The 27,052-nt window shown below is 42.2% G+C and overlaps 1 protein-coding gene across 1 annotated transcript in view; it reads left to right on the plus strand.

Moving 5' to 3' along the window:
- The window catches only part of LOC147322568 (uncharacterized), a 62,019-nt gene extending 36,034 nt beyond the window's left edge, over positions 1-25,985 (plus strand). The window contains exons 4-9 of the mRNA XM_086307030.1: positions 10,279-10,397; positions 15,306-15,395; positions 18,353-18,497; positions 19,397-19,530; positions 20,802-21,010; positions 23,190-25,985. Of these exons, the coding sequence (XP_086163156.1) occupies positions 10,279-10,397; positions 15,306-15,395; positions 18,353-18,497; positions 19,397-19,530; positions 20,802-21,010; positions 23,190-24,333 (1,841 nt within the window). The 3' untranslated portion in view covers positions 24,334-25,985. The remainder of the gene's footprint in view (positions 1-10,278; positions 10,398-15,305; positions 15,396-18,352; positions 18,498-19,396; positions 19,531-20,801; positions 21,011-23,189) is intronic.
- Positions 25,986-27,052: the final 1,067 nt, after the last annotated feature.

The raw sequence follows: 27,052 nt of genomic DNA on the forward strand, positions 1-27,052 counted from the left end.
GTTCAGTTAATGTCTAGTAAACAGTTGAGACTTCCTGAGCTGCAGGTCTTATGTTGAAATGGAGTGGGGGTTTCTTCTTCTTTTTATTAGAAAGGACGCTCTTTTATAAGGTGCCTGGTCTCCCCAAAGAAAGTCTCCTACAGTTACTATATGCTCATATAGTCATGCCATATGCAAGTGTTATCTTGCTAAATGCTAAGATAGCAGTAGTGACATCCCTATGATATCACCATGGGTCATTTCCCCAGACTTGACAAAGACCTGCTGTCATGCAACTGTTTTCACAAGACTCACATTAAAGGGTAAGGTGGAGCAGGTGGAGTGCCCCTTAAAATAAAAAGGTATGTCCTCCAACTTTTTGGTGTGCTGCCTTCTAGCACACCAACCTTCACACAGGTTGGTGTGCTGCATTTTGCAGCTTTGCACATTCAGTCACAAAAATAGTCTTCCTATTTAGAGCAACAGCCTGTTTAGAGAGGCCAGACAAGTCCGTGTTTGTTTACACCCTGCAAATCTCATCAGTTGGTCGGGAATTCAACATAACACACACAAACATATATAAACTCGTATTAGCACACTAACACCAGATGCCAGGAAACAAAGTGGTGACTAGGTAGCATCTGCAGCGAGTCCTGCCATCCGTGACTTGCCCCCGACTTTACCTCTTTCAGCAAGCTTGCGTGATCCCACCATCACTCCCCTTTAAGCCCTCCTCATCTCACTACCCGACTCCATATCCAGTCTCTCTCACACACACACACACACAGTAGCATATTGCCTGCTGGGCGACGACACAGGGGGAATACGTCCTCCCTCGCTGTGCCAAATGAAGTGATAGGAGCAAACACTTATAAAGAGGCTTGGATTGGAGCGTAGTTGTGACGTGCAAGTGGGCATGGATGGGAAAATGTGAAGTGTACAGTCACGATATGTCCAGACGTGACAGCAGCTATCATATTTCCACCTGCCCTTCCCCTGAGGGATTATAACTACAGCAACTTCCCAGTTTTCTATAATAAAAAAAAGCTCATTCTTCACATGGTGGACACAAAATAGTCTCTCAAAACAAGCTTTATAAAAGTCATCCCAAAGGGCTCTTTGGGATATTTTGCCACTTGAGCTTTTCTAAAAGAGCAAGTTGTTACATGTGGAGGCAGCTTAAAATGAATAGATGCTTGCCATCGTCTTATTGGAGAACAGCCATGTAGAAACATTTTGCCTCATTTGCAGTCCACCACTATTATCTTAACAATAGTGAGGTAGACGCCAAATTTAAACAGTTGTAGTATTTTCTTTTGTCTTACCACTCCAGTCAACCTCATTGTGAATTTGAGGTTTTTTATGTCAAAGCAATCAAAATGTCTTAAGGGTGTTTCTATGAACACCCAGTGTTTTCTTGCCGCCCTAGCCTAATGGGATGAGGTGTTGGATAATCAGATTACTGTTGGGTTAGAGTGTCACTGGCCAAATGGGTTTGTGATATTTTTAGTGAGGAAAACAAAACAAAAAAAAGGAGATGAGTGTTAAAATGTTGGTAATGGGTGATGCAAACGAGTGTCAAATCAGGTTAAAGCCGCTTCATTCACTCGCTGAAATGTTGTTTTCTTTAAAACTACAAAGGACGACATGGTCTGAAATATTTCTTTCAATTTAAATTTTATTGGACAGAGTTTTATGATAAAAGAGTGGTAAAGATAAAGTGAACCGATGCCAAAATAAATACTTTATGGAGCCATTGCTCTTGATTACCCGCTTCACAGATTGATCACACTGACACAGCGGACATGTAACACCTGTGGTAGCATCTAGTGATTGACAGGTTAATGGCTTTCATGCATTAAGGATGATCACCATCATGGGTCACTTGATCCTCCTCAACCCTTGGCTCATTAACCATCTCACACCCATTTAATTACACATTGATGATATGCTGCCATCACACCACAGCGCCATCAGATGCTAGATAAAATAAAGAGTTCGGAAATGTATACACACGTGATTGTTGCTAATGCTAATCTTGTACGAAATGCAATATTTCAAAACAGCAGACGTAGTAAAATGAGTGAAAACAATGAATGAAAGAAAAGCAGTGATGTTATAAAAAGGATGTCAGCGGCGTCACTGCGTTCAGACGAATATTCAAAAAGCGGAAGAAAGTGTGTTGCAACTGGAGTCATGTGCGTAAAAAGCGATCTCAGTGGGGAGTAGATTTTTGCAAAAGAGTATGAAAAGTGATGCTTTGTAATAAAGGACTGGTATTTCTCTAGTCCTCGCCATGAGCAGACAGATCATCTTGAAGCACAGTCATTAGAGGAAGAGCACCGGGTGTGGCTGGTAACTGCAACTAACTACTGGAGCTACTCCGTTAGGTGCAGGGTAACCACTCGGACGACACCAGCTTAAACAAGAAATTCCTACCAGGGTAAAACCCTTTAGGAGTAGAGACCTCTTGTACTTCTCTTTCCACTCCCTTCTTTTTAACATTTAGCAGCATTACATGCTATGGTAGCGCTACCATTGTCTGATCTTGAACTTTTTAAAACGTACAGCTTTGAGCCACTTTCTGCGTTCACCAAACTCACTCTCTTCCCTGCTAACAACCGTCTCCTTCAGTAAAATTTAAGCAACACGTATTTTCTGAAGCTGTCTTAAACAGTCTTCCCACCACAAGTCAGTGGTTAGCATTTGTTTAGCATTGCGTGCTACAGCGGCATTAGTGTAGTTTCCCTCCCATATGGATTGAGCCTCAGGGACCATCTGCCCATTATTACTTGCCTCAATGGGCCGAAACGGTACCATAATCTTTTTAACAGATTACCCTTTCGTTATGAAGAGGTTTTACACATGAAAAAAATAAAATCTAATTGGATCACTGAAGGAATCAAGGTTTTAAAAAAGGTGTGGTTCTTTTTCCAGAAACCTGCTTAACTCCCTGTTTATGGAGACTGAAGTGAGGAGTGCTTTTGGCTCTTAAACAAGGAGGAGAATACCAGAGTGATAATCTTGGGCTTGTTGTGGTTCTTTCACTCCCTCTCATTTTAAGTAAGAATGACATTAATTGGCACACCAAACAAGAAACCACCATTTCATTTAAAGTGGCAGCGCACATGATGCTGCAGACTCTTACCTCTGATCTGCTTTCTGTCTTCCTCTTGCCTTCCTCTCTTCTCATTCAGAATTCAGAGAAACCAAAGTTTAGGGATATAAGACAAAGAAATATTCCCCAAGTTTGTCTCAAGTATTTCTTTCTTCAGTAAGAATAAGGATGAATGAGTGAGAAACACTTTATAGTTGCTTACTTTATACATTGTAAGCTTGATTTTGCACCAAGGCCTCATCTCTTCTTTCTCTTCCTCTTCATTATCTCTCCCTTTTCACTGTATTCTTAAAACAACACATTCACCTCGTGGCACGTCTGTTTGCTGAGTTTTCTGTTTGTTTAGAAAAAGAGGATACGTTTTCATTACAAATTTACCCACAGTTAAACGTAAAGTCAGCAATTTGGACTTTACAGCAGCTTGCACATAAACGTTAGAGTTTAAAGGACACTGTATGGCAACTTCAAGCTCTTGAATCTCAGACTGCTCATGAAAACGGAGATTTTGCGAGTACAAAAATAGGAGGCCTGTGCTTTATTGTGGCCAGGTGGTGTTCCTGAATGCAACTTTTATTAACCACAAGCTCCTTGAGAGAGCAGCGGGCCACAACCATCCTCATCAAAACAGGAATCCAAGGAACAGCTATTTATAGGGTATCCATGCAAAACGCATACTGTATATGCGTGCAAGAGCTGATGCCTCCTACAGTAGTGCAGCAAAGCAAAGGAAGCAAATTGAAGGGAAAAGACAATACGCCTTATAGTGAGGTTTCCCCTCCTAAATCCACTTGTACTGTGTGTGTTTGTTTGTGTACATGCAGTGCTCACACACATGTTGTCATTCTGCCTCTTGGCAGTTTTATTGCTGGAATATACTGTGTGACTCACGAGGGAGTTTATATCCTGAGTTCAACCCCGTGGAGCTTTACCGAGGGCCAGGGTCGACGTTTAGCTGGTGGAACATCGCCGGCCCCGGGAGGAAAACTACAGCGTCTTGTTGTCTTCAATTAGAAGACACACTGTTGCATTCATTTGGGTACAGTCAAATAAAAAGCTTTCCTGCATAACTGGCTCATCTCACGCGACACATGCCTGAATGCAGCGTGTGCGTGCGAGGAGAGAGAGCACGTCGTTTCGTGCCGAAGCACATTCTCCTTGGGCCTGCGTCCATTTGCATTCTGTTAGCTTTTCTAATTGTCTGTATAAATATTGCACCACATTGAGCTGATGTTGCGGTTAATTTTCCTAGGGCTTGACGAGCCAAATTTAGGAGTGTTTAGACAGCCCTTTCGCTGGCTACGCTTGTGCGTCGCTCATTTCAGCGGATTCATCAGAAAAGCAATTTTCCCAGCAGACAAACATCGCGCTCACATATAAAGCATGTGCGCCACAATCAGTCATGTCCTCTATTTATAGAAGCAATTAGATGACTTTCAAATTATGATCGCTATAATAGTTCTCCAGTGTGTGTGTGTGTGTGTGTTTGCAAGGAAAAGGTGCGTGGCGCCAGTTTTATGGTGCACCATGCAGACAGAGCCACATATAGTAGCGGTAGTGAAGAAGTTACCATGCAAGTATGTTTTGCCCAAAGGCTCATGTGTGGAGACGTATTACTCCTGTAGAGTGTGGCGACTGCTTGCCAACCAAAACAGAGAAGTGGAAACAATTGAGTTTACATCTTGTGCTCTTCTGTGTGATCCCATTTGCTCTGTCATAATATCACTTCCCTTCTGCTTCAGTATCTAGGCGCACAACCAAGGCCTTTGTTTACGTTCTATTCAGGAATCAGGGTTCTGTTTTTTTCCTGCTTCAGAGATAGGCTTCCCCCTAGCTGCTCAAACTACAGTACATGTGCATGCTCCCCCAGGAAAATAAAAATTACTCGCTCGCATTATAATCTCCTCTGAAAGGTAAATATTTCTGAGTCCTGTGCTGCCTCCAACAAACGTGCTGTTTGTAGTTGTTGTTTTGTTAACAGACAAAGAAAGTCGCTCTAAATCTCTCCATTCATTTAAATGTAATCTTACATAGCAGGTCACAGGGGAACCAAAACATTCATCTAAAACAATATCGGTGAGCTTACGAAGCTCATATTTAAAGTTAATATTGTTACGTGGGATGATTGAGTCAGTGTGCTGTATGTTTCCTCATCTGCTGCAGTTAAAAGCAGTGGAAAAGTCTGCTTCTGTTTGTCTTTAGAACAGCAGGGAAATGCCCCAAAACGTTTCTAGCTGTAAATCCTTTTTTGTGTTTTTTTTTTTTTTTTTAATTGCAAAAACAAGAGAAAAAAAAAAGTTCAAATTTAGACGAGGCGAGATCCGGACATTTGATCTCTGGCATAATGAAGTATTAGCTTCCATTACAGAGGAGGCTTAACCTTTTTGCAGAGCGCCATTGAGCGCTTGCCAGCAGTCATCAATATTTAACAGCTGTTGCTATTATGAAATTCTTTATGGGCTAATGTGGCTCGTCGGCTTGCACGCAAGGCCTTGGCTGTCCGCCAGCAGTCTGTCAGGAGGAAGGGGGGGAGATTGACAGACGGCTCGCTCGCGTGACAACCAGCCCTTGATCAGCCAGCTCCTCTCTCTCTCTCTCGCGCTGCCTCTCTCTCTCTGTTAGTATTGCTCTCTCTGCTGTGGATTTCCTGTGCCGGCAGTGAGAGAGAGAGAGAGAGAGAGAAGAGTGCTAAGGGAAGGGGGCGGGAATAGGCAAAGGAGGTGGCAGTGAGCCAACCCAGCCTCCACACACACATATGAAAACACACACACACATAGTTTTCTCTACTCACGCAAGCCTTGTGGGAGGGGAAGAACTGCTGTGCTGTACTGCGCTCCCATGTTCATGTCTGGAGCTCTTCTTGGCACAGCCGTGGATCAGCTGCCAAAAGATGGCACCCCTGCTACTCCAATGAGGGGCGCACAGAGACGAATGGGTGTAGGTGTCCCTGCCATTCACCAGAAATGAGATTTTACCTGATAGATGATGACTTTTCAGTGATGTTTGCTGGGAGTTTCTTGGGTTTTTTTTTTTCATTGATTATAAATAATGAATAAATATTTTTAGTATCTCTCGTTTAATACTTTGCTAGGTGCAGTGATTTAGTGAAATGTGCAAAAATACTGGCTATAAAGTCAATATTTGGTACGACCACATTTATTCTTCAACACAATCTGAACCCTCTTAGCTTTCTTGTAACTTTTTTAATGTAAAGTAGTCTTCAGGAATAGTTCTCCAGGCTTCTTCTTCTTTGGACCTTGACTGCTTTTTGTTCTGTTCTCTCTCAAGATGATCCCACACTGCTTCAATAATGTTGAGCTCCAAGCTTTTGGGAGGCCTTGTGCGTGATAGTGTTTCACTATCCTGGTATGCTTTTGCTGCATTGACGGTGTGTTTCGGATCATTGTCATACTGAAAAATGAAACTGTTGCAGATCACATGCTCTCCAGATGGCGTGGCACAGTGGTCTCAAAAGATCTCAAACACCTGTGGCTGAAATGCAGGCCCAAATCATGACAGCACCTCTGCCGTGCTTTGCAGATGGCTGAAAAAACTCACTGTTGTACATCTCTCCCGACTTCCTGCGTATATATTGATGACAGTTTGAAACAGAGATTAAAACCACGAATTCATCACTCCCATCAGATCTGTTGCTACTGGTTTTCAGTCCAGCTATTGTGTATTCTCCCTGTTTTCTGTCATTAAGAATGGCTTCTTGACATCCGCCCCTCCACTGAAACCCTTTTTAATGAGGCTTCAGTAACCGGTTGAAGGGCCAGATACACATCTTATGTCTTGTGTCAGATCTTTGCTGGATTTTTATAGACTCTCAGATACTGTTCATCTGCTGTAGATAGTTAGTCAAGCTAATTTTAACAGTTGTGTATATTGTTACCTACAACAGCTTTAACGTAACGCTAAAATTGACTGGACCAACTTCTACTAACATTTACTTTAAATGTAACATAGTGAAAAACTACAGAAACAGCAGCTATAACCACCTTATTGACTCAGCTTGGAGCAGGATGCCTGCTGGTTTCGTGTCTATGAGCCGTGTAAAAACACTTACTCGCTCCTCACTGCGCATTGCTCTGTTTAGGAACATGATGTTAAAAGTAGACCAACCCTTGTGCATGACTTGAAGCAATTCATAAATTTGCATAGTCATAAAAACTCTTCTGCAGCATTAATTTTAAGCATAATGTCGTGACATCTTTGATTCAGCATTTGGCATCAATTTGTAACTATTTTTTTGTCTTTTATCCCCATTATTAAAAAAAAAAAAGCATGTCAAGCCCTCAGAAATGTTACACCCCTCTGCTGAAACAACTGTCTCTCCCTGTCTTTTCTTCTTATTGGATGCAGCCTCTTCTTTTATCTCTTTTCTGTTTTCTCTCTCTTTTTCTTTTGTTTTGTTTTTTTTAAGGTGTTCTTGGTGGTGTTACAGGAGGAAGTGGCTTTAGAGGAGAAGCAGTTGAAAACAGACAAACAAACCGAGCCTGTGCTCTACACATCCGTCTGCTACAGTGCCAAATCTCACCTCACCCCCTAGAGGCCGTTTAAGTTAATACCTGCTCCACACAGGGCTCTGCTCTGCTTACAGGCGGCATCCAGCAGGTTGTTCAAAGTTTTGTGAAAGTCCTTTGGCTCCCTCTGAATTACAGCGCTTCTCATAACGCATCTAATATCACTATAAGCTCCTCTCGTCAGTCATCCCAGAAGTTCTGTTTGGTGATTGAAGTGCTGAGACAATTGTGCCTTAGACTGTGAAAATGAAGTCATGCTGTGTTATGCTCGGTGTTTGGCGGGTGGTCCTGAGATTCTCAGTGAAAGTGGAAAGACAGACGGTGCTGACTAAAAAGGAGCTAAACACTTTCAGCCTCACCCTTTGGCACCATCTACATCCCGCTACTTGTCACTTTTTACTTAACACCCTGTCCTCACGCGGAGCACATAAACGCCTCACCATTACCTACTCTGTTTTCCTTTTTCGACCAGAGAGGGAGAAAATAGAGGCAAAGAAAAGCAAACCCGAAGACATGAGCGGCGATGAATAAAGCCCGTATTGTTGGCAGAGGAAGTACCGGTGCCGATAATTAATCATCCCGTATGTTTGTCTTTCCTGACGCTGCATCCTCTCCAAAAAGCTGCCGTAAGAGAGAAAACAAAAAAATGCACCAGGCGTTGAAGGAGGAAAATAAAGACGGTTATTAGATTCATTTCCCTCTGCAGTGGTTTCCACTGGTTGGATGATGTTGCGGTGATTGGACAGAATGGGTTTTGTGTGTGTTCGCGTGTGTGACTGTCTGAGTCTGTTTGTTTGCATGCATTTGCACCTGCAGAGGTGATGACAAAATACTTAACATTATTACTGGCTTTTTAAAAATGTAGCTGTCTGTCAAAGCTCTTGCGCTTGCACACGTTAGGGCATTTATTTCCTCGTACAGCTTGAATAAACCTACTTTTCCAACTGGGGGAATGAATTATTGCACGTGAAAGAAATTCATCCTGACAAACTGTACGGGCGCAGAAAAAAAGGGTTTGCAAGCTTCAGTGTGGATTCAAGAGAACGCCAACTGTTCCAACAAAATCAGTGAAATCAGTCGTCGATGGACTGAAACAAAGGCGGGGTGGAGAGAGGAGGAGGGCAGTTGAAGGAGTGCGAATGGGGTGGAGGGGGGAGGATGGAAGCTGTAATGAGGTTACTCAGTGGGGGTGGGAGCTATATGAAGCATCAGTAGATGTATAGATTTATATGCTCTCAGTGTGTGTGTGTGTGTGTGTGTGTGTGTGTGCATCTGTTAGTGAGAGAGATTTGGTATTGCAGGTGACCTAGCCTCAGTCAGTGGTGACACAGTTTGCTTAATATGACAGGCATGACTAATCCGTGCCTGCTACAATGAATGATGGAGTGAAGGGCCGGTCACTCGGAGTGAGCTGCATGCTCCCTGACAGCACGCCTGTGAGAGAAACACGCAAACATGCCTTCGACACGCAATGCATACATAACCACGTATGCACATGTGACGAATCGACATGCCACAGTCATGTAAGCTAATTGCATGGGCTTAAGCATGCAGGTGGCATATTTCACCTTTGAAGACCCAGGTTAAAACTGTGCTTAGTTACGAGACAGTGTAGCGAGAGATTTGAATGGCCGCTCATTACATTGTCGGCCTGTAGGAGCCCTCTTTGTGAGCCACAGAGAGGCCAGAGGTCAGGCTTAGTTAGTCACTGGAACCAGAAGGCTTTTACTTATTCGTCAACGACACTTTCGTGCACAAAGAACTTTGTCATATTGTGCCTCTATGTTATAACATGTGAAATAGTACAAAATGTAATTGTGTTATTCTCGTGATGTAGTACGAATCAGCTTTAATGTATAAAACTGCACAACTGCAACTGCATAAGTCAACTTAAAAAAAACTATGATGCTTTATTCAGGGGGTTGCTTAGACAAGATGTTCTTATTTTAGCAGCTGAGTATATTTGTTATTGTTGACTGAGAACCTGTTGCACAGTTCAGTAAAAGCAGAGAGCATGAGCATCCACAAGTGAATGCTCTATGTCTGGTTAACCACTTCCCATTCAAATGTCGCTAAAGCATTCAATTTTTTTTGGCCTGGCTTTCTGTAGCCCAGTGAGATTTGCATGTGCATGTGGCTGTATCGTGTGTAAGAAATCCTCTAAAGTCATGAAATCTTCCAGTGTTTTGTCTTGTTAGACCAGCCAACCACGCAGAGTAATACCTGGCATTAGTGCAGCGCCTAAGAAAGGGAGACCGATACGGTTAATGTGTCGGCCACATGTCTGAGTGCTGGTCGTGTTCTCTCGCTGCCACATCAGAGAAAACAGAATTATTATTGTTATTAAAGTCAACTGTTTCCTGTTTTGACACAGGCCTTGTTATATGCTCTGTATTCTGAATGTGCATTGAATTAGGTTAAGAATTCAGACCTTCAACAGCACATATGAGCGCATAACCCTATAAGGATACATTTAAATCAGGGCTGTGTCCAGCGTGTGTGATCTTCTCGTTTTGTTTGGGGATGTTCTTTCCACCTCTTCTGTTCTCATTTTTAACATTCTCAAACCGACCGGTGGCTTTTGGATTATTGTGTTAAACAAAAGCGAGTCCTTCGTGCCAACCTGTTTACCCATTTTCTTTTTTCTTTTTTTTACAGCGAGCCAAGACAAGACCAGCAGGAAGCACATCATGAGCACAGCATCCTCTAACCCTGAACCCAGGAAAGAGAGCCTTCCACTGGGCACAGGCGTGAATGAAAGCAGCCTCCTCCTGGAAGTAAGAAACCACATGGGTGTTGTCTGTATGTGTGGCGATCATGTGGAACATTTAACATGCTACATCTGTAAATACAGCACCAAAGCAGTTGTATTAATATCAACTGTTACCACACTATGTGCCATATTTTACCTTTTGGTTGGCACTTATTTTCCTGCCATGTTCTGGTTTGCATACATTTGCTTCTGAATTAGTGATTGGGAATTTGGGACATGGGGGGATTTTGTTTGCATGTGTGTGTGTGTGTGCGCACCCTTTGCCCTTTGGTCCTGCCTTCTTTGCAGGGATGTGCTGTTGCGTGACATATGGGTGAGACAGGAGTGTCAGAGCTGATGAATTAGGTGGGGACTCTCACATGTTGGCGGCTTGAGCATCCAAGGGAAGTGTGCTTCTGTGTGTGGTCGGACCTCCGGCCGAAAGCACGAGAAAGCGAGAAGTAGAGAGCGAGAAGGCGTCAAGCCTGTCGACATTTATCAGAGAACATAGGAGGTCTGTTCAGCACTCACTTGACCCGAGACCTTTAATCAAGTTTTTAACAGCACGTTTTACGAGGGCATTTATTTCGCGTGGAGTAACAAACAGCATGTGACAAGCCGTTTGTGTGACTCGTTTAAACGCACGTAGCCATACGCTACATGGGAATTGCTCGGGCATTAGGTCGTCATTGCCTCCACGCAATATTCCCATGGCTCTCGGTCAAGCAGTAAATTATGACAGAGATTATCGCACAAAAACTACACGGATCTTCATTCGGAGTTCAGAAGCGATCCACTGATGCTTCTGTTAACGTGTCAGGCTTCTCAGTGGGACAGGAAACAAAAGGTTAGATTGACCGTAGTGATGTGCTGCCTCCTGTTGCGTGACTCAACCTGCAGCGGAGCCTCATAGCAAACTGCACATTACTTATGGTGACGAGATCCCAAGAGAGGGAAGAGACGGATATTTGAGTGTGCGTGTGTCTGGGGGAGATTGCATGTCTTTGTCTGTACGCATATGTGTTTGTACATGTTTATCTGTTTGCATATGAACTGTGTTTGCAAATGTCTGAAGGCAATTCTTTGGAGATTGATGCAGATCGAATGTGCTGGAAGTTGCAGGATTTATTGCATAAATTGAATTCACATGAGGACGATGTTGTGCCGTGTTGTGCCGCAGCAGTGTTTTTGGACATTTAAACATATTTCCATCCATGTTTTTTTTTTCATATTTAATTATCAACACTTACCAAGGCTAATAGACGAAAATGTGTTGTAATGGCTGTTTAGACTCAAAAGAGGTTCAAGGGGGAAGCAAAGATACTAACAAAGTCTTTAATATTTTACATTTCCCGCATTAAAAGGCAACTCTTTATATCATTTTAACACATTTCAGTCAGAAGTAACGCAGTGGACTGATGGACAGACCACTTCTTTTAGTCTTTTAATGAAAAATGTTTGTCATGTGTGACTCTGGTTTGAGTGGCTTATCAAAAGTTTTCTAACTATCAGTCAATACAACACGATCCTATATTACTGCAACCCTATTGCGTGTATCACCACGGTTGCTGCGACCTCCCCTCATTTCTCACTGTCGACACAAGACAGCAGGAAAACTAAAGAAACTCCTTTGAAACATTGATACAAGGCAATAACGCCATGCCCGCCACTAACATCCTTCTCCCGCCCCAATCGCCCTACAGCTCCCCTGCTGCTTCCAAGTCCAGCGAACATATATTTTATTTTGGGCTCTGCGTGCAAAGGGCCTCTTAAGATTTGTAATTCAAAGCTTTTAGTCTCCCAGGGCCAGTTATGAGAGCTGGGGGCGTTGCGGTTGCAGATATGTGGTGGAGCAGGCCAGCAGCAGGTGCCTGTTTCCATTACCTAAAGGCTTTAGTATGCAAGGAACTGAGGGGAATGTGAATGGAGAAACACACAAAAACAGCATGCAGCAGTGCAGCCAATATCATAACAGTATTTCTGTTTCTGGAACTTTTTTTTGTTGCCTAGTTTACAACAACAGAAGAACAGGCAGTGTTTAGATGTATTTAGCTGATTCATATAAAGTGTTTGGTTTTATTTATATAAAACCAAACACTAATTGTTATTTTGAGTAATAGAGTTCTGATGTTCCTTCCAGCTCTTTAACTGGAAATGTAGTAAATAAGCTGCTCTATTCCAGCATAAATGACGGATGTTCTCTTGAAGTTTTGCACATGTAAAAAACAAATGCACTGTATTTATCTGTAATAAATTTGCAGGGCCAGGCATAAAAAAGCTAATTAAAGCTTTAGAACATACACTTTTTGCTTGTGCATACTCTTTCAGGTCACAGGTCTGGGGCCTATTTGTTCCAGAAGAATAAAAATGTCAAAGTCCTTTTGTAAAGAATTTGGGTTGCAGAAATTTACTGGCATTTCACTGACTTGGAAGAGGAGTGGGGAAAGGTGAATGGGCTAAATAAATCTAAATGAACCTTACATGTAAATGTCGACCTTTTTATGGCCTTGTACGACCTCATAAAGTCAACCTAGCTTTCCAGCATGCTTAGGATGTTTTCATGAGTTTTTGGACACATGATCCAAAGACCTTCAAGTGATCCATGCTTGAGACCTTTATAGCTACATGTGAAATAGTCGTGAAAAAGCAATCTGTTTGTTCAAGTTCATGGTCATGCATTGCCATATTTTTCTGTGACAGTCAGCGTGACATTGAAACTATTATTGCTAAGAAATGAGAGCTTTCAGCTGTTGTATTTTAACCCAGAACAGGATCTTTTTTTAAACCTAACCGCAGCTTCACAGCCTAAACGTAACCAACTCGTTTTTATATCGTCACCCTCAACAAGTCGTTTTTAATGATAATCAATAAAATATTGTTTCATATTAACGTGCTGCTAAGCATTTTCTATAATATAAATAATGTCACTCCATGACTCAAACTGAGGTCAAATGATCAATCCAAGGCCAACCCCGTCTGGGACACCCTTTCAAATAGCGGAAAATATTCACTTTGTGTACACGGACATGAATCAGGACATCTGAGGCCAGACAGGTGAAAAAATGTCTTCAGGGATACGAAGATAAGGGTGGGTAATTATGTCCAGAAACCCGAATAAGTACATTAGATGTTGTGACTATCTGATGAACTGCCGCGACACAGCGTTGGCGGTGTTGGATTTAGACGTAAATATATCACATCTGGCATTGACATGTTGTTCCCAGATGTTTATTGAAGTACTAAATACATTACATAGCTACATTAAATATTAATCCACTAATGTTGATTGATCGCTACCCTCCAGAGGGCTCCAAAAATGCTGGTCCGAGTAACAAAGACTTTTAATTTGTACAAATGTTGCACAGTAAATGCTGAGTGAGGACCAGTATCAGAGGAAAGATGCTATATCAGTGTGCTTTATTTCCAACTAATCTGCATCTGTTTTGAATGCTGGAATAAGTTGTGCATCTATGTGTGTTTGTGTGTTTGTGTGTACCCCCCCGACATTTGAACATGTGCCAGTTAAACTTGTCAAACATCATCTGCATCTATGCCACAGAGGACTTGACCCATCTTCCAGTCTCCACTGCTGCCGTCATGCTTTCATATACTGGTTTCAGATGTCATCATGTCAGTGTCTCAATATTTTTTTCTCAGAGGCTTTGCTTTGCTGCAGCTTGGCTTTTACGCCGATAGGTTTTAGGGCTGCAAATTGCTCTGCTCACAGAGAGGTCACAGAGAGGAGTTTATGGGACAGGTAAGGACAGGGCGCGTACAGTGAGCATTCGCCTCTCGCTAAGGCAATCATATCACTGCTGGGTGTAAGTGACAGAGAGAGACGTGGAAGGAGTGGGCACTGGGGTGAAGTGAGGGGCAGCTGGGCTTTCTACCTTATAAAGTACACAGAAACACACAGAAACACACACACACCAGGAAAGACCTGCATAGTCTCGCAGTAAAATAGAGGTGACAGACTCTGGCAGCAGCAGTCACGCAAGTCAAGTAGCCTTGCAGTTGTCACGCTATCACAGCTGTGCGCACACTGCACACTGGAAGGCCTCTTTCCCGTCTCCTTCCTGTGCTTTTCTCCTTCATGTGCTGCCTTTTTTAAATATATCTCTCGCACTCTTTCTTTTCCTCTCCATCTGTCCATCTCTCCTCATTTAACAGATACCATTTGTGTATTTTTTTAACATTTTCTTTCTCTGTATCCTCCGCTGGCCAAACACGTTATCCCCCCTCCCTAGCTTTGTGTGGATGGGTGTGTGAGCAAAGAGGGAAAGTGGGAAGAAGTGTGCTTGTGTCTGGAGTTTCTCTGCTTTTAATCAGTGTGTTTGCTACGACAAATCAAAGCAGCTGTACCAGTCAAACAGACTTAATTATCAGAGTTTCGAGCTTATGAAATGTGTAACTTTAAAGGAGCGCAAATAGGCGCGTAAGTCATCTGCGAGCTAACTGCTTTAAAAAATACAGTTTTAACCAGAGAATATGAGGAAAAAAGTCTAAATCACTAAGTTTTATTTGGCTCGCTCTGTGACACAACCATCTGTTTTTCATTCCCTCTCTTGTGTTGTAATTTTCTATCTTTTGTTCCATTTTTACAGTTTTTCTGCTGTTCTGAGAATTATGGAAAGAAGTTGAATATTACATTTTTAAAGGTTTTACAAGCAAAAATTCTTTTTTTTAAGGGCGTAGTAATAACTTCAACCACGGTTAGGTCACAAATTAGAACATCTGACTATATTGTATCTATATTCTTACACCTGTATTACGCTTTTCACAGACAGAATAGAGAAGTCATGTGTGTGTTTGTTGCATTTGAGTTTATTTGCTGCACGAGCTGCCCTGACTCTCTTTCTGTGTGTGTGTGTGTGTGTGTGTGTGTGTGTGTGTGTGTGTGTGTGTGTGTGTGTGTGTGTGTGTGTGTGTGTAGTCTCTGACAGGCTTTGCCTTGGTGGTGAGCAGTGACGGGATGGTTTTTTACGCTTCCTCGACCATTGTGGACTATCTGGGATTTCATCAGGTGAGTTGAACACGAATACAGTGAAAACATTGTATAATCTATGTTTAATATGTATAAACGAAATGCACGCTGTACATATGATTATCCATAGATAAGCTGATAAGCCTTGACTGTTCTGTAGATGGGGGAATCAGTGTGCCAAAACTCCAACAGATCAGTAGGAAATGTGCTCTTTGAGCCAGAATATATAAAATATAAAAATGAGGTATGAGTTGCCTTTTTTTGTACTTCAGCTGGTCACATGGCCTCGTAATCTGTGATGATAGCATCCATGAAAGTGTTTTAGCACACAAACCCTCTTAAGGTTACGAATCTGCAAATCTCATAGGACCTCATTGCTGTCATTATTCAACAAGGTCACAATTGCCGTTTTTAGTACGCTCCATTCTTCTGTTGCCATCCCATCCAGTTTAGGATCCGGAGTAAACTGCCTTTCTTTTAATTCTGACTTCCTGCTGCCTGATAACTCTTTCAGAGGGCAAAGTAAACCCAGAAGGTTACACCTAAGGGGACCACAGAAGGGTGAAGACCTCTGTTTCACCCTGAGATACACTCTGCGGGCGTCTGTTATGTGTGTGCGGGCACTGATAAGTCACCGACGGTTTAACTCTTTTCCTTTCCAGTGGCTATACCCAGCCAGTCATTAATTATGAATGAAGTCAACATGGGCTCGCCTGTCCCTCGATGCTGAAATCATCGCTCTCCTTCAAAGCCATAAATAAAGTGCTTTTCACTGTTAAAATTCCTCCTGTTGCCCTCATGCCTTCTCTTTCTCACACACACATACACACACATCACGATAGACATTCTTCTGCAGCGCTCCCACTTGGCTTACAAGCAGACAGGGGCGGCCATGAAATTGACATGAAACCCAAAGTGGTCTGAGACGCCCTGCCACAGTATGTGCATAGGTGTGTGTGTGTCTACAGATTGGCACGGAACCACCGGGCAAAGGAAATTAAAACTCCAAGGGGCATTTGCGTATGCACGTGTGTCTTAGCAGCTCAGTCAACGCTTTTTATTTTGTAACGTCTGCTCTTTGTTCCCATAAATTTCCACTCAAATGATCAGATTTTGCTAGCTAAGGTTTCACTTTATGCCAGCTTCATTGTCACGTGCTCAGCAAACGACCCGAGCGAAAAGTTAATGTCAATAATTTTGCAGGAATCAAACCAAAGTAATGGAAAAAAATATCAGTTTTGAGCTGATTATTGCACAGAACCTGAATATGGCCTTGGCTGAATTTCACAGCAAACCATCCCAGCGTTGAGTCGAGTTGCTGCCATCCAGTTGTTGCCTTTCATAAACACATGTGACCAGCACAGTTAAAAACAAAAAAAACGAACATTCATTCAATATGCAACAAGTGCTCGAAGAATTAGCAAAAATCGTATCCATGTTAGGAAGGACCGGGACCGTTTTGCGACATGTTAGCTGCTGATTAAATATTAAAGAGATGTAAATTTACCAGCTCACACTAGTAGAATCACAACTGGCCCTTTGTGTGCTCAGATCTCGGCAGTGACTGTATGTAAGACACTTGGCAGCGGATCAAGCGAATCAAGTCACCGCAGTACGTTAAATTGCGTACATGCAAAACAGTTATTTTAAAGAAAGAAAAAGAAAAGGAATTACCACGCAACAGGTTTGGCTGTGAGCCATAGCACTGCAGCATGCAAAGCATTTGGTGTGATAAACGAATGTATCATCAGCATTAGCTCAAGGTTGAGCTCAGAATTCAAATCAGGTGTTCTTTGTAGTCAGCAATGGCCATATTTAGAAGTGAAAAGCAAAATGCAGGTGACTTTGAGCACAGAGAAGATGAATAGGAGTGAACGGGTAGTTGACAGCTTTTCTACATTTTTCTACATTAAAAATATGGCTTTTTAAATACTCACAGATCCGCGTGTTGTATTTTCAGACTGTCATGAAAACATTCTTTTATACTTTCCCACATGTTCAGCTCTTGCAAAGGAGCTGTTAGTTGTTTTTAAGCCACATGCTTTGCCTCTCAGGCTTTGACAGCATGTAACATAATTTTGAGCCCACAGCTGTATTCAGAAAGACACTTATCCATAATATACCACAGGAAATAAAGAAGAAAAGACATGGCTTTGCTAAGTAGCACCACAAGAAAGCGCCACAGAAGAGCAGAAAACCTCCACTGGCCTTTGATCCAATTTGTTACAGGGGCAGTTAGCCTTTGAAGGTCACTGAAAATATCACTTATTCTCTTTTTCCTCCCCCTCTTCTTTTCCTCTCTGAGTTTTTTTACAAGAAACATAAACAATAGTCACTCGATCCTTCTGTCTGCCTGACTGCCGGTAGGGAACCCAACCACAGGACGAAGCGCTCGCCGAAGACAGTGGGAACAGATTGTGTTTGCAGAGGCAGGCGATCAAAAAGCCTCGCGTGCCACCAGTGTGGAAATTATGGAGCGAGGGCAGGGAGGAGGGGGAGAGGGAAGAGGAGAAGGTTGAACATTTTAGTGAGGAATCTGTCATGGAATGACAGAAAACACAGCTATTGCTGGAAAAGAGAGGGAGGAATGACGAGAGCGGGCTGGAACCCGACTTACTGTGTGTTTGTGTGGATGTGGAGAGAAAGCTGGGCTGGACTGCCGTTCGGGAGCTGGTGTCACGCGATGTTTGACAAACACAGCTGCCCTCGCTGGCCCCGCAGCTGCCCTTAAGACTGTTACTGTACTGGGGCAATTCTCCTGCCTTTTTGCATGTGTATGTAACTGTGCGAGTGCTCTGGTTGTCTGACTTTCATCGACTTTGTATGTATAGCGTTGACCTCCCCAGGAATGGTGGGGCAGAATTAGCCCTGAGAGCGGCGAACAGCTGTCAGCTACAAGAATGGAAGCAAAACTCGGTCGTCCAAAGTCATAAACCGGATGTAAAACTAAAAATTAAAACTGATTAACCAAACCAGTCCGAATCCCCTCCCCACAGACTGACGTGATGCACCAGAATGTGTTTGACTACATCCACATAGACGACCGTCAGGAATTCAGACGCCAGCTCCACTGGGCCATGTGTCCTCCACAGCACCAAGGGACGGTGGCACACCAAGATAACCAGCTAGCTGCAGGAACTGGTGGGTAGATCACTATGAATTTAGTATGGGAACATATAAAACTTATTATCGAACAATGCAATAGGTTTGAGGTGATGAGGTCAGCTGCTGAGATTTCTATTCCTGGATCTGTATGATGTTGATGAGAGGAACCATCTATTCTGTCAATCTCAATTCAATTCAGTTCAAAATTATTGATATAGTGCCAAATTGAGGCAATGACCCTACAAATATAGAGGGAAAACCCCAACAATCAGTAGACGACCCCCCGTGGCAAAAGTGGGAAGGAAAAACTCCCTTTCAACAGGAAGAAACCTCCAGCAGAAACAGGCTCAGGGAGTGTCGGCCATCTGCCGCGACCGGTTAGGGGTGAGGGGAGAAAGACAGGTCAAAGACGAGCTGTGGAAATAAGCCAGATGTTAATAATAACTAATAACTAAATGCAGTGAGGCATATAAACACATAGTTAGTGAGAAAGGGGACTGAAGAAGAAACACTCAGTGCATCATGGGAAGCTCACCAGGAGCCTATTGCAGCGTAACCGAGGGAGGAGTCGGAGTCACCTGATCCAGCCCTAACTATATGCTTTATCAAAAAAGGAAAGTTTTAAGCCTGATCTTAAGGGTGTCTGTCTCACATTACACTCGTTATTAACAGTTTTAACGATTCATTAATTAAAATTGATACAGTGCTGACAGATAAATGCTTTAAACAGCAGTGTATTATTCATAAAAGCAGGTAAGTAATAAAAATACAAAAAAGAAGTCTGTCCCAGTCATTTGCTAACTATAAATATTGTTGTCATTTAAAACGTCATCATATTTATACATATGTATCTTGTTTTCTCCTGTATTATTACACAAATTGCAGTACAAATTGTATTACTCATACCCTCTCCATATTTCTTTACTAAATTACAGGTGAAGACTTTGTAGTGAGCAGCCTGTTCCATTCTCCAGAGGCAGGGGAAATCCCTCCCGAGCTCTCCTGCTTTCTCAACAGATGTTTCATAGCCAGAGTCCGATGCCTTTTGGACAGCACCTCTGGATTCTTGGTGAGTAATTGAACCAACTCAAACTCAAAAAAAAACCCCAACAACGTTACTTCAGTTTTCAGTTCATTAAAGTTTACGCAAAATATAAAAACTGAGCAGGGGTTGCCCACTCACTGGAAGAAGACCCAGGGCTATAAAAAGTGTTATAACCCCTTGGTACCGCAAGACTTCACATATAATTGTAGTATGTGCAGTTATTTATAGGTGTATTGACAGAATTATAAGGTAATTGGGTGCATGGCCACAGTGGCAGAGAATGAGCGTGGTTCATCCCTCATGGCTGTGACTAGAGTGGTTTGGAGACCAGCAGTGGAAAAGCTGAAGGCCCTGATGACAGAGCAACGAGAATATGGGTTTGGACTGTTTCATCAGGGTCAGTCAAGTTTACTGTCACCAAGTCCTCTCTGGTTGCACTGAAGCTGGCCGCACAACTGAAATTTTAGATGGCAATTTTCTACATATACTGTAGATGCTGGTAGCCAAGTAGTGAGGAAATACTGGTTGGAGGCTTTCCTCATCAGTCAACATAATTACAGTTAGGACACAACAATTTGTAATGTAACGCACAGTGCTCAATCTGCTCACAAATAATCTGGCAAGAAAGTCTCGGTTTCATAACATTTGGACCACTTACGAGTGTTTTCAGACACAGTAGCAGCCTTATTTCATGGACAGGAAAGTCAGTCAGTTCCTTCACAGTGTTAGCCAAAAATTAAATGTCCACCAGTGTTGGCTAATAAAAGTTAGCTGACAGGTTTAATCAAGATGTTGAACACTGCACACAACATCTAATTAAACTTGGTTAAACTGGACTTGAGGGGAGGATTACCAGGTTTAAGTTAGCTAACATTAACAAGCTTGGCTAGCTAAATGTTTAGACCACACGCGTGCATGCCACAGACACAGATGCCTCCTGATTTGAGCCAAGAAGCTTACGAATAAAATACTAGAATTTAGCTTTAATGGATGGAGTGTCGGCACAACTGACTTTATAGGAACCGATACTATTTGTCTGAAAGTGGCACTAACAGTGCAGATATGCTAGAGAGGTTCAGTTCAGTGACTCAGATTAAAAGAGGAGAAACCTAGCAGAAGCCTAGCCAACAATATGAAACCTCTTTGCCACTGATTGGTCATAAAAATGGTCGCTATAATAGTCGATACCTTTAAGCCTTTGTAAAAGGGCAGAAAAATAAAGCCTAGATGTTTGTGTAATTGTATTATATGTTAATCAAGGCCTTTGGATGGGTCCTTTCTTTCTTCTGTTCCAGACGATGCAGTTCCAAGGTCGGTTGAAGTTCCTCCATGGGCAGAAAAAGAAGTCAGCCTCTGGTGCTCCAGTGGCCCCACAGCTGGCTTTGTTCTGCATAGCTGTTCCCCTCCTGCTCCCCTCCATCACGGAGATGAAAATGAAGAACATGTTAATGCGGGGAAAGAATAAAGGAGCAGTAGGAGGAATCATCTCCGGACTGGAGCAAGGGTAAGAAGGAATAAACTCTCACACATGCGCAGCATCTTTACAGCTTTAACTAAGTTAGGAGAGATGATGCATATTGACACTGTGTCACAGTTTTGGACACTGATTGCTTTAATAGGGGTACTATGTAGTAACTAAAGGTGAAGTGTTTTAACAGTCTTAACACTGAGGTTTGATGCATTTTGGCATCTCGTTATAGCCTCTAGAGAACGACACTGATTGGCTTTATGGGAGCTCTGAGTAAAGGTCAACATTTGAGAGTCCATAGGTCACAGCAGCTCACAGTTCATAAGGGATGACGTGTTTATTTTGTTATTATACACTTTACATGTCCTAAGATTACCTCTTGCCTCGGTTGTGGTCCACATCGCACGGGCACAGGAAACGTAATTATTTGGAGTTACTGTGAGAAAATCCATTTGCTCCAGCCCTCATGTGTCATTTATTGATTTTTTGAGGTTTGTCTTTTTTTCACAGATACCAACTTATTGCCCAGCAACAGTTTTATGAACACACAAGCATTTACACTGAGACCCAGTTACCAACACAAACATAAGCCCTCTCCTCACCCAGTAGGATCTGATACCAAACCAAACAAGCGCTGGACGCCTTACCTGTGGCCAATTAGGAGCAAATACGCGTCTCAGCTTGGATAAGGCCCTCTGTGATTCATGCATCATTAACAACTTTAGGGAGTCAGAGAGGCCAAGACTTGGGATGTAGTCAGTAAAGCAGAGCTCCTCCACCCCTCCTGCTGTTCAGGCTTCTTTCTTCCTTCACACATCATCCAAGGCAACATGGTGGATAATGTAACGATAAACCGGTTAACTTGACAGCAGATTGGATTGGTTAAACCTTTCTTAGGGTTAAGGTTCAGAATTAAGTGTATAGTATGTACAGTACATGTAGCGCCTGGGTCTGCTGCCATATTGAGAGACTTAATATGACTTGGATTAAACTTACAGTCAGATTCCCGAAAGCCTGCTGACTTTATTGTTGCACAACGATCTCCGGTTCTGCTCTAAATTCTGAGTATATGTAGACTTTTTTAAAACTAGGAAACACAGTGAAACTGCGTCAGGCTATTATAACAAAAAATAGAAAGCAATACTTCTCTTTTTGGTCATTTCGTGTCACTAGTCGGCAGATGTCACTGAAAACATGTCCCTTAGTTCATTTCTTTGCGAGCCTGTTATAGTGAAATTGTAGCTACTGCTAGAACAATCTAAGAGCTAAGAAAAGACTCATTTTACACATATGATGCTACAGAATATACTCACTCACAGCTTGGTTGTATTAAAGACCTTCAGCTGTGCTGTGCTCAGGTTGAGAGATATTTGAAAGATAGGAAAAATGCAGAAACGTATTTGGAAGCAGACAAACAAAAAGAAACATTTGCCTTTAGAATTCCTGAATAATCACTCACAGAACCGCAAATTAAACCCTGTTATTACCACTGTAGCCATGCACTGTAATTGGGTTTCCATATAAAGACTGAAAAGATGAAGAGGGGAAAAAAACATATTTTGATTATTGTTTTTGTGGGGGGGGGCACGAAGAAAGCCACAGAAACAAGTCAAACAAGTACGGGAAAAACTGGAAAAGGCATTTAACATATGAATGCTGATTAATCAGAATGCTGTAATAGTTATAAATATAATTGAGCTCTTTTATCTTTTTCGATCAATCGCTTACTCAGCGTTCAACAAGATGAATTTCAAACTTAAAATCATAAGAAAATACAGTTTGAAAAGACTTTCATGCAGTTACTGAACACATTCGGGTTCAGCTACTGCACTGTGTAAACATGAAGATATATTGCATTGTGCTGCCTATAAACTAGGAGACCGGGCCATCATTGATCTTTGGGGTTCTGGATGTTGACTCTGTTCTCAATTTTCAGATGAGACACATCCCGGAAAAGATGAGTCACTTTTGGAAAGATCCTCTCGTGAACTAAATTGAACCAAACTTAGAATTTTTATGCTTTGAGTCATTCGGCAGAAAAGAAACAAAAACATTGAGTATGCAGTGGTTGCCATATGGATACATGGGTAGAGAATGGCTCTTCGTGGACTTTGTTGAAAAACAGTAAAACTTTGTAAGTTTTGTGTCTTTGTTTTGTGACTAATGATCTATTTTTTTCCTTCTCTTTCCACTTCCACTCTTTCCCCCTGCACAGCGAGCGTGGAGAACACCTCCGGAGACACTCCTTCAATGGAGGAATGGGTGATGCTGCAGATTCTCTCCGGCTCTCCTGTCCCACTCCTGGTGCAACCCAGCGAGGTCACCACACTCCGTGGACCCCACTCTCCAAAGACAACCTCAAGTTCCGCCCGGACGGTTACTATAACCAGGAGGAGCCCCTAAACTACTGCAAGTCCTCCGTGGGTCCCCATAAAGGTCTGAGCCCAGGCGTGGGTGGCGGCTGGCCTCCGCGACAGAACTCAGGACCCGTCAGGGCAGGCCAGGGCGTCAGCTACATCCCCTCTAACCGCATGAACAAGACCGGCCAGTACGGGAAGCCGTACCGTCTCTCGCCCAGCTGTCACAGCGGCAGAGGTGGTGAGGTGTTTGTCTCCAAGCTGTACGGCAACGTCCAGATTCCCACAGACCCAGACGCCTACTGCGTGGACCTGGTGAAGAGCGAGAATGGCTACGGAGAATGCTTCGATGGTCACCTGATGCCCGAGATGCCCCCCATAAAGATCGAGCACGACTCTGATTCGGAGAACGGCTGCGACGCGTACGGCCGACCCTGGACGTGCCGCGACCAAGTGCCCGTTGACCGTCGCTATGGTAACGGCCTATATGACCACACCGTTGGCCTGCAGCTGAAATCCGAAGCTGATTATTACGATCCACAGTATTCGCCCTGCCAGCGGGGGAAGGCTGGGATCAGCCCGCCGTACAACAACGGTAACTATCAGAACTATGCAGTGAACAACGGGAACGCCAACGCACGCCTGTTAAAGTGCGACAAAGACCTGGGCAGTAACAATGACTCCAGTCAGTTTAGTCCTCAGAGATTCCCACACTCAGACTCTCTATGCAGCAGCCAATCCGTCAACCTCATGGACTCGCACGTCTACTCACAGGATCCACACAAGGCCTACATGCAGTCTGACTACAACAAGCATGGCACCTACGAGTTCAAAGGTCACAGCCTGATCCATTCGATCAAGCGGGAGCCCATAGACTCGCCGCCGTGGCCTGAGCGCGGCCATGACATGAACCAGTCCATAATGGTCGGCTCCAGGAACGTTATGCCATGCGTGATGAGCACAGGACACCACAAGTCCAGTCCATATATTTACATGCCGTGAAAGTGACACGTCAACACATCTGCAGATACTTACCCTCTACACAAACACACACACATACATATTCTGTACACGCAAAGAAATCAGTGTGCATTAAAGTACTTTGTCTTATCGTTTTCATACACCAGCATTATAAGAGAAGAGTTATTTTTTAAGGGATTCCCAGGATGTCACATACTTCTTCTGTTTGACGAAGAAGCTCAGGTTCTAGTGTTGTGACAATCAAAGTTAATACGAATCCAGTTTATGCATAGATTCGTTTGTTTGTAAGGATTAAACTTTGTAGCTGGTTCCAAGCACTTTTAGATTTAGCGACGACAAGACTTTTGAAACACAGTTTTATTTTATTTTTTTTAATATGTTGTGGACACCTGACTTTTGTGGAAGAAACAAAGATTTAGCTGTCGAGAAATGTTTTGGTTTTTTTAACCTTGCACACAGGGGACGACTTACGCCTACGCTGGTCTCAAGGGAGATGACGAGTGAGTATGAGAAAAACAGGTGATTTTTGCATGTTTTCATGCTTTTAAATTACTGCCAGGGCAGTTTAAAAAAACAAATAGGGTGAGCAAAGTTAAATTGGTGCCACAAGATAATACTTAAAGCACCGTAAAACACTTGTTCATTCATTCGAGGATATTTTAATGCATGAAAAATCTTCTTTGATGCCCGTTTGTTTTGTGTTCTGAATCGTCTAAAAGCGTAGCTTTCGATGCAACATTGGAAAGTTTTAAAAACTGATCCTTGCTTGCTGCAGAACTGTTCAGAAAACTAGAGACCAATTAATACTGCATAGTGTAAAACATGTCAAACTATCAGTAGAGCCAAAGCTTTAAACTTTAAGCATATTTTTTTTGTATGTTACAATCAGCCAGATTACATAGAAGCAAGCAGGGAATCAAACCTCCAACACAAGCCCTGTGGCGTGTGTCCTGCTGAAGTCTCCATGAGCAAGGCATTGATTGGTACCTTGTGAGTGTGCTGCTTTGCACTGGCTGCTGGGCTTCTTTGTGAAAAAGGATAACGGGAAGATGAAATTCAGAGTGCACAAGATCAAAGTTTAAGAAGGCTGGTAATTCAAAAGTGATACTAACTGAAATCATGATGTAACTGCTGTTTTTTTAATCGTCAAACAGTAAAATATTTTAATTAAAATCTTTCAAACGTCATCATTTTAGATCATAAAACTCCTGTCGCACCTTCTCTTGGAGGTAATATTGTACAGCATAGGTGAGTGTTCATGACAAGTTCTGCATTTCAGCTCATATACCCCCCCTCCGGGTTATGACGCCTTTCACGTCGTCCTTTCAGCCCCGAAACATTGGACCTTGTGTTCACATCAGTATTTTTGCACTAGTGAATTTTTAAAAAAAGCACCAAATTAAATCAATGTCAGTCTCAGTTTTGTGAAGCTAAGTTGCACTACTGGGAATAGTTCAGTTGAAGTTCAGCCTATCCAGAAAGGTTTTGGAGTCGACACGCACAACTGTACATGGTGTCACTGTTTTGGATTTGTCTTTTTCTCTCTCTCTCTCTTTGTGTGTGTTCATTTCAATAAATGTTTGAGGATTTGTATTTATTGTAAGACGCAAATAATTTAAAAACTACAGTTTTGAAGGCTTTTTTGTTTCTGTTCTACTAACGTAAATAAATATGGCTTGTATATATATATATGTATATATATATATGTATATATATATATGTATGTATATATATGTATGTATATATATGTATGTATATATATGTATATATATATATATGTATGTATATATATGTATGTATATATATGTATGTATATATATGTATATATATATATATATATATATGTATATATATATGTATGTATATATATGTATGTATATATATGTGTATATATATGTATGTATATATATGTATATATGTATGTATATATATGTATGTATATATATGTATGTATATATATGTATGTGCAGTGTCTTCCAATGTTTCTAAGTGTTTTTGCAAATGGGAGTTATCTATTAAAAAATCTTTTCTTTATATGAAAAATTTGTTCCAGGTGGTCATTTTTTTTAGTTACTGCAAGAATAACATTAAATGTCCTAGCTACACTCATCAGACAAACATCATCACAGAGCTAATGTGAAATCATGTACAGTGAGAGGTCATTTTACCAGACTTCATGATTTCCAGCTCTTTCTAGGATCATCAAAACACAAATTCTGCTGTTCAGTTAACATCCTTGTCTTTTTAGCAGCTTTTGAATTTTTCACGCACACCAAATATGGTTTCATCCTTCAGATTTGTCTCTCAATTAATAATAAATATTCAGCAGAACAGGATACAGAGTATCTCTAACCACATGCCCTGTATGATTAATGTGCTGCAAAGTTGGCGCGACAACTTGCTTCACACGATCTGGGAAACTTCCCCATTTCTCACCACTGCCTGGGATGAGGGCTAGAGCCAGGGGAATGTTGGCGGTCACCAAAAGGTGGAGGGCAGAAAAAGAGGCAGTGGACATGAGGGGAAAGAGATGTAACCTAAAAGCTGTGGTTAGATCCCGACCCTGTGGGATTCCCAGAAGAGCTGGACTCCAGTCCATCCAGGCAGTTAATTGTATTTACTTGGCACATATGGTTTAAAGTACTCCCTGAACATTTATGCTCATCTACTAAAATTATCATAGGTATTCATTCAGCGTCGCTTCCTTTGAATGTGACTGTAGAAGTGCAGTATGTGGTAT

The sequence above is a fragment of the Aulonocara sp. 'chitande type north' Nkhata Bay genome, linkage group LG9, assembly GCF_057382095.1.
Source record: "Aulonocara sp. 'chitande type north' Nkhata Bay isolate Kocher_YH1m ecotype deep benthic linkage group LG9, A_spYH_male_GT1.1, whole genome shotgun sequence".
NCBI classification, from domain to species: Eukaryota; Metazoa; Chordata; class Actinopteri; order Cichliformes; family Cichlidae; genus Aulonocara; species Aulonocara sp. 'chitande type north' Nkhata Bay.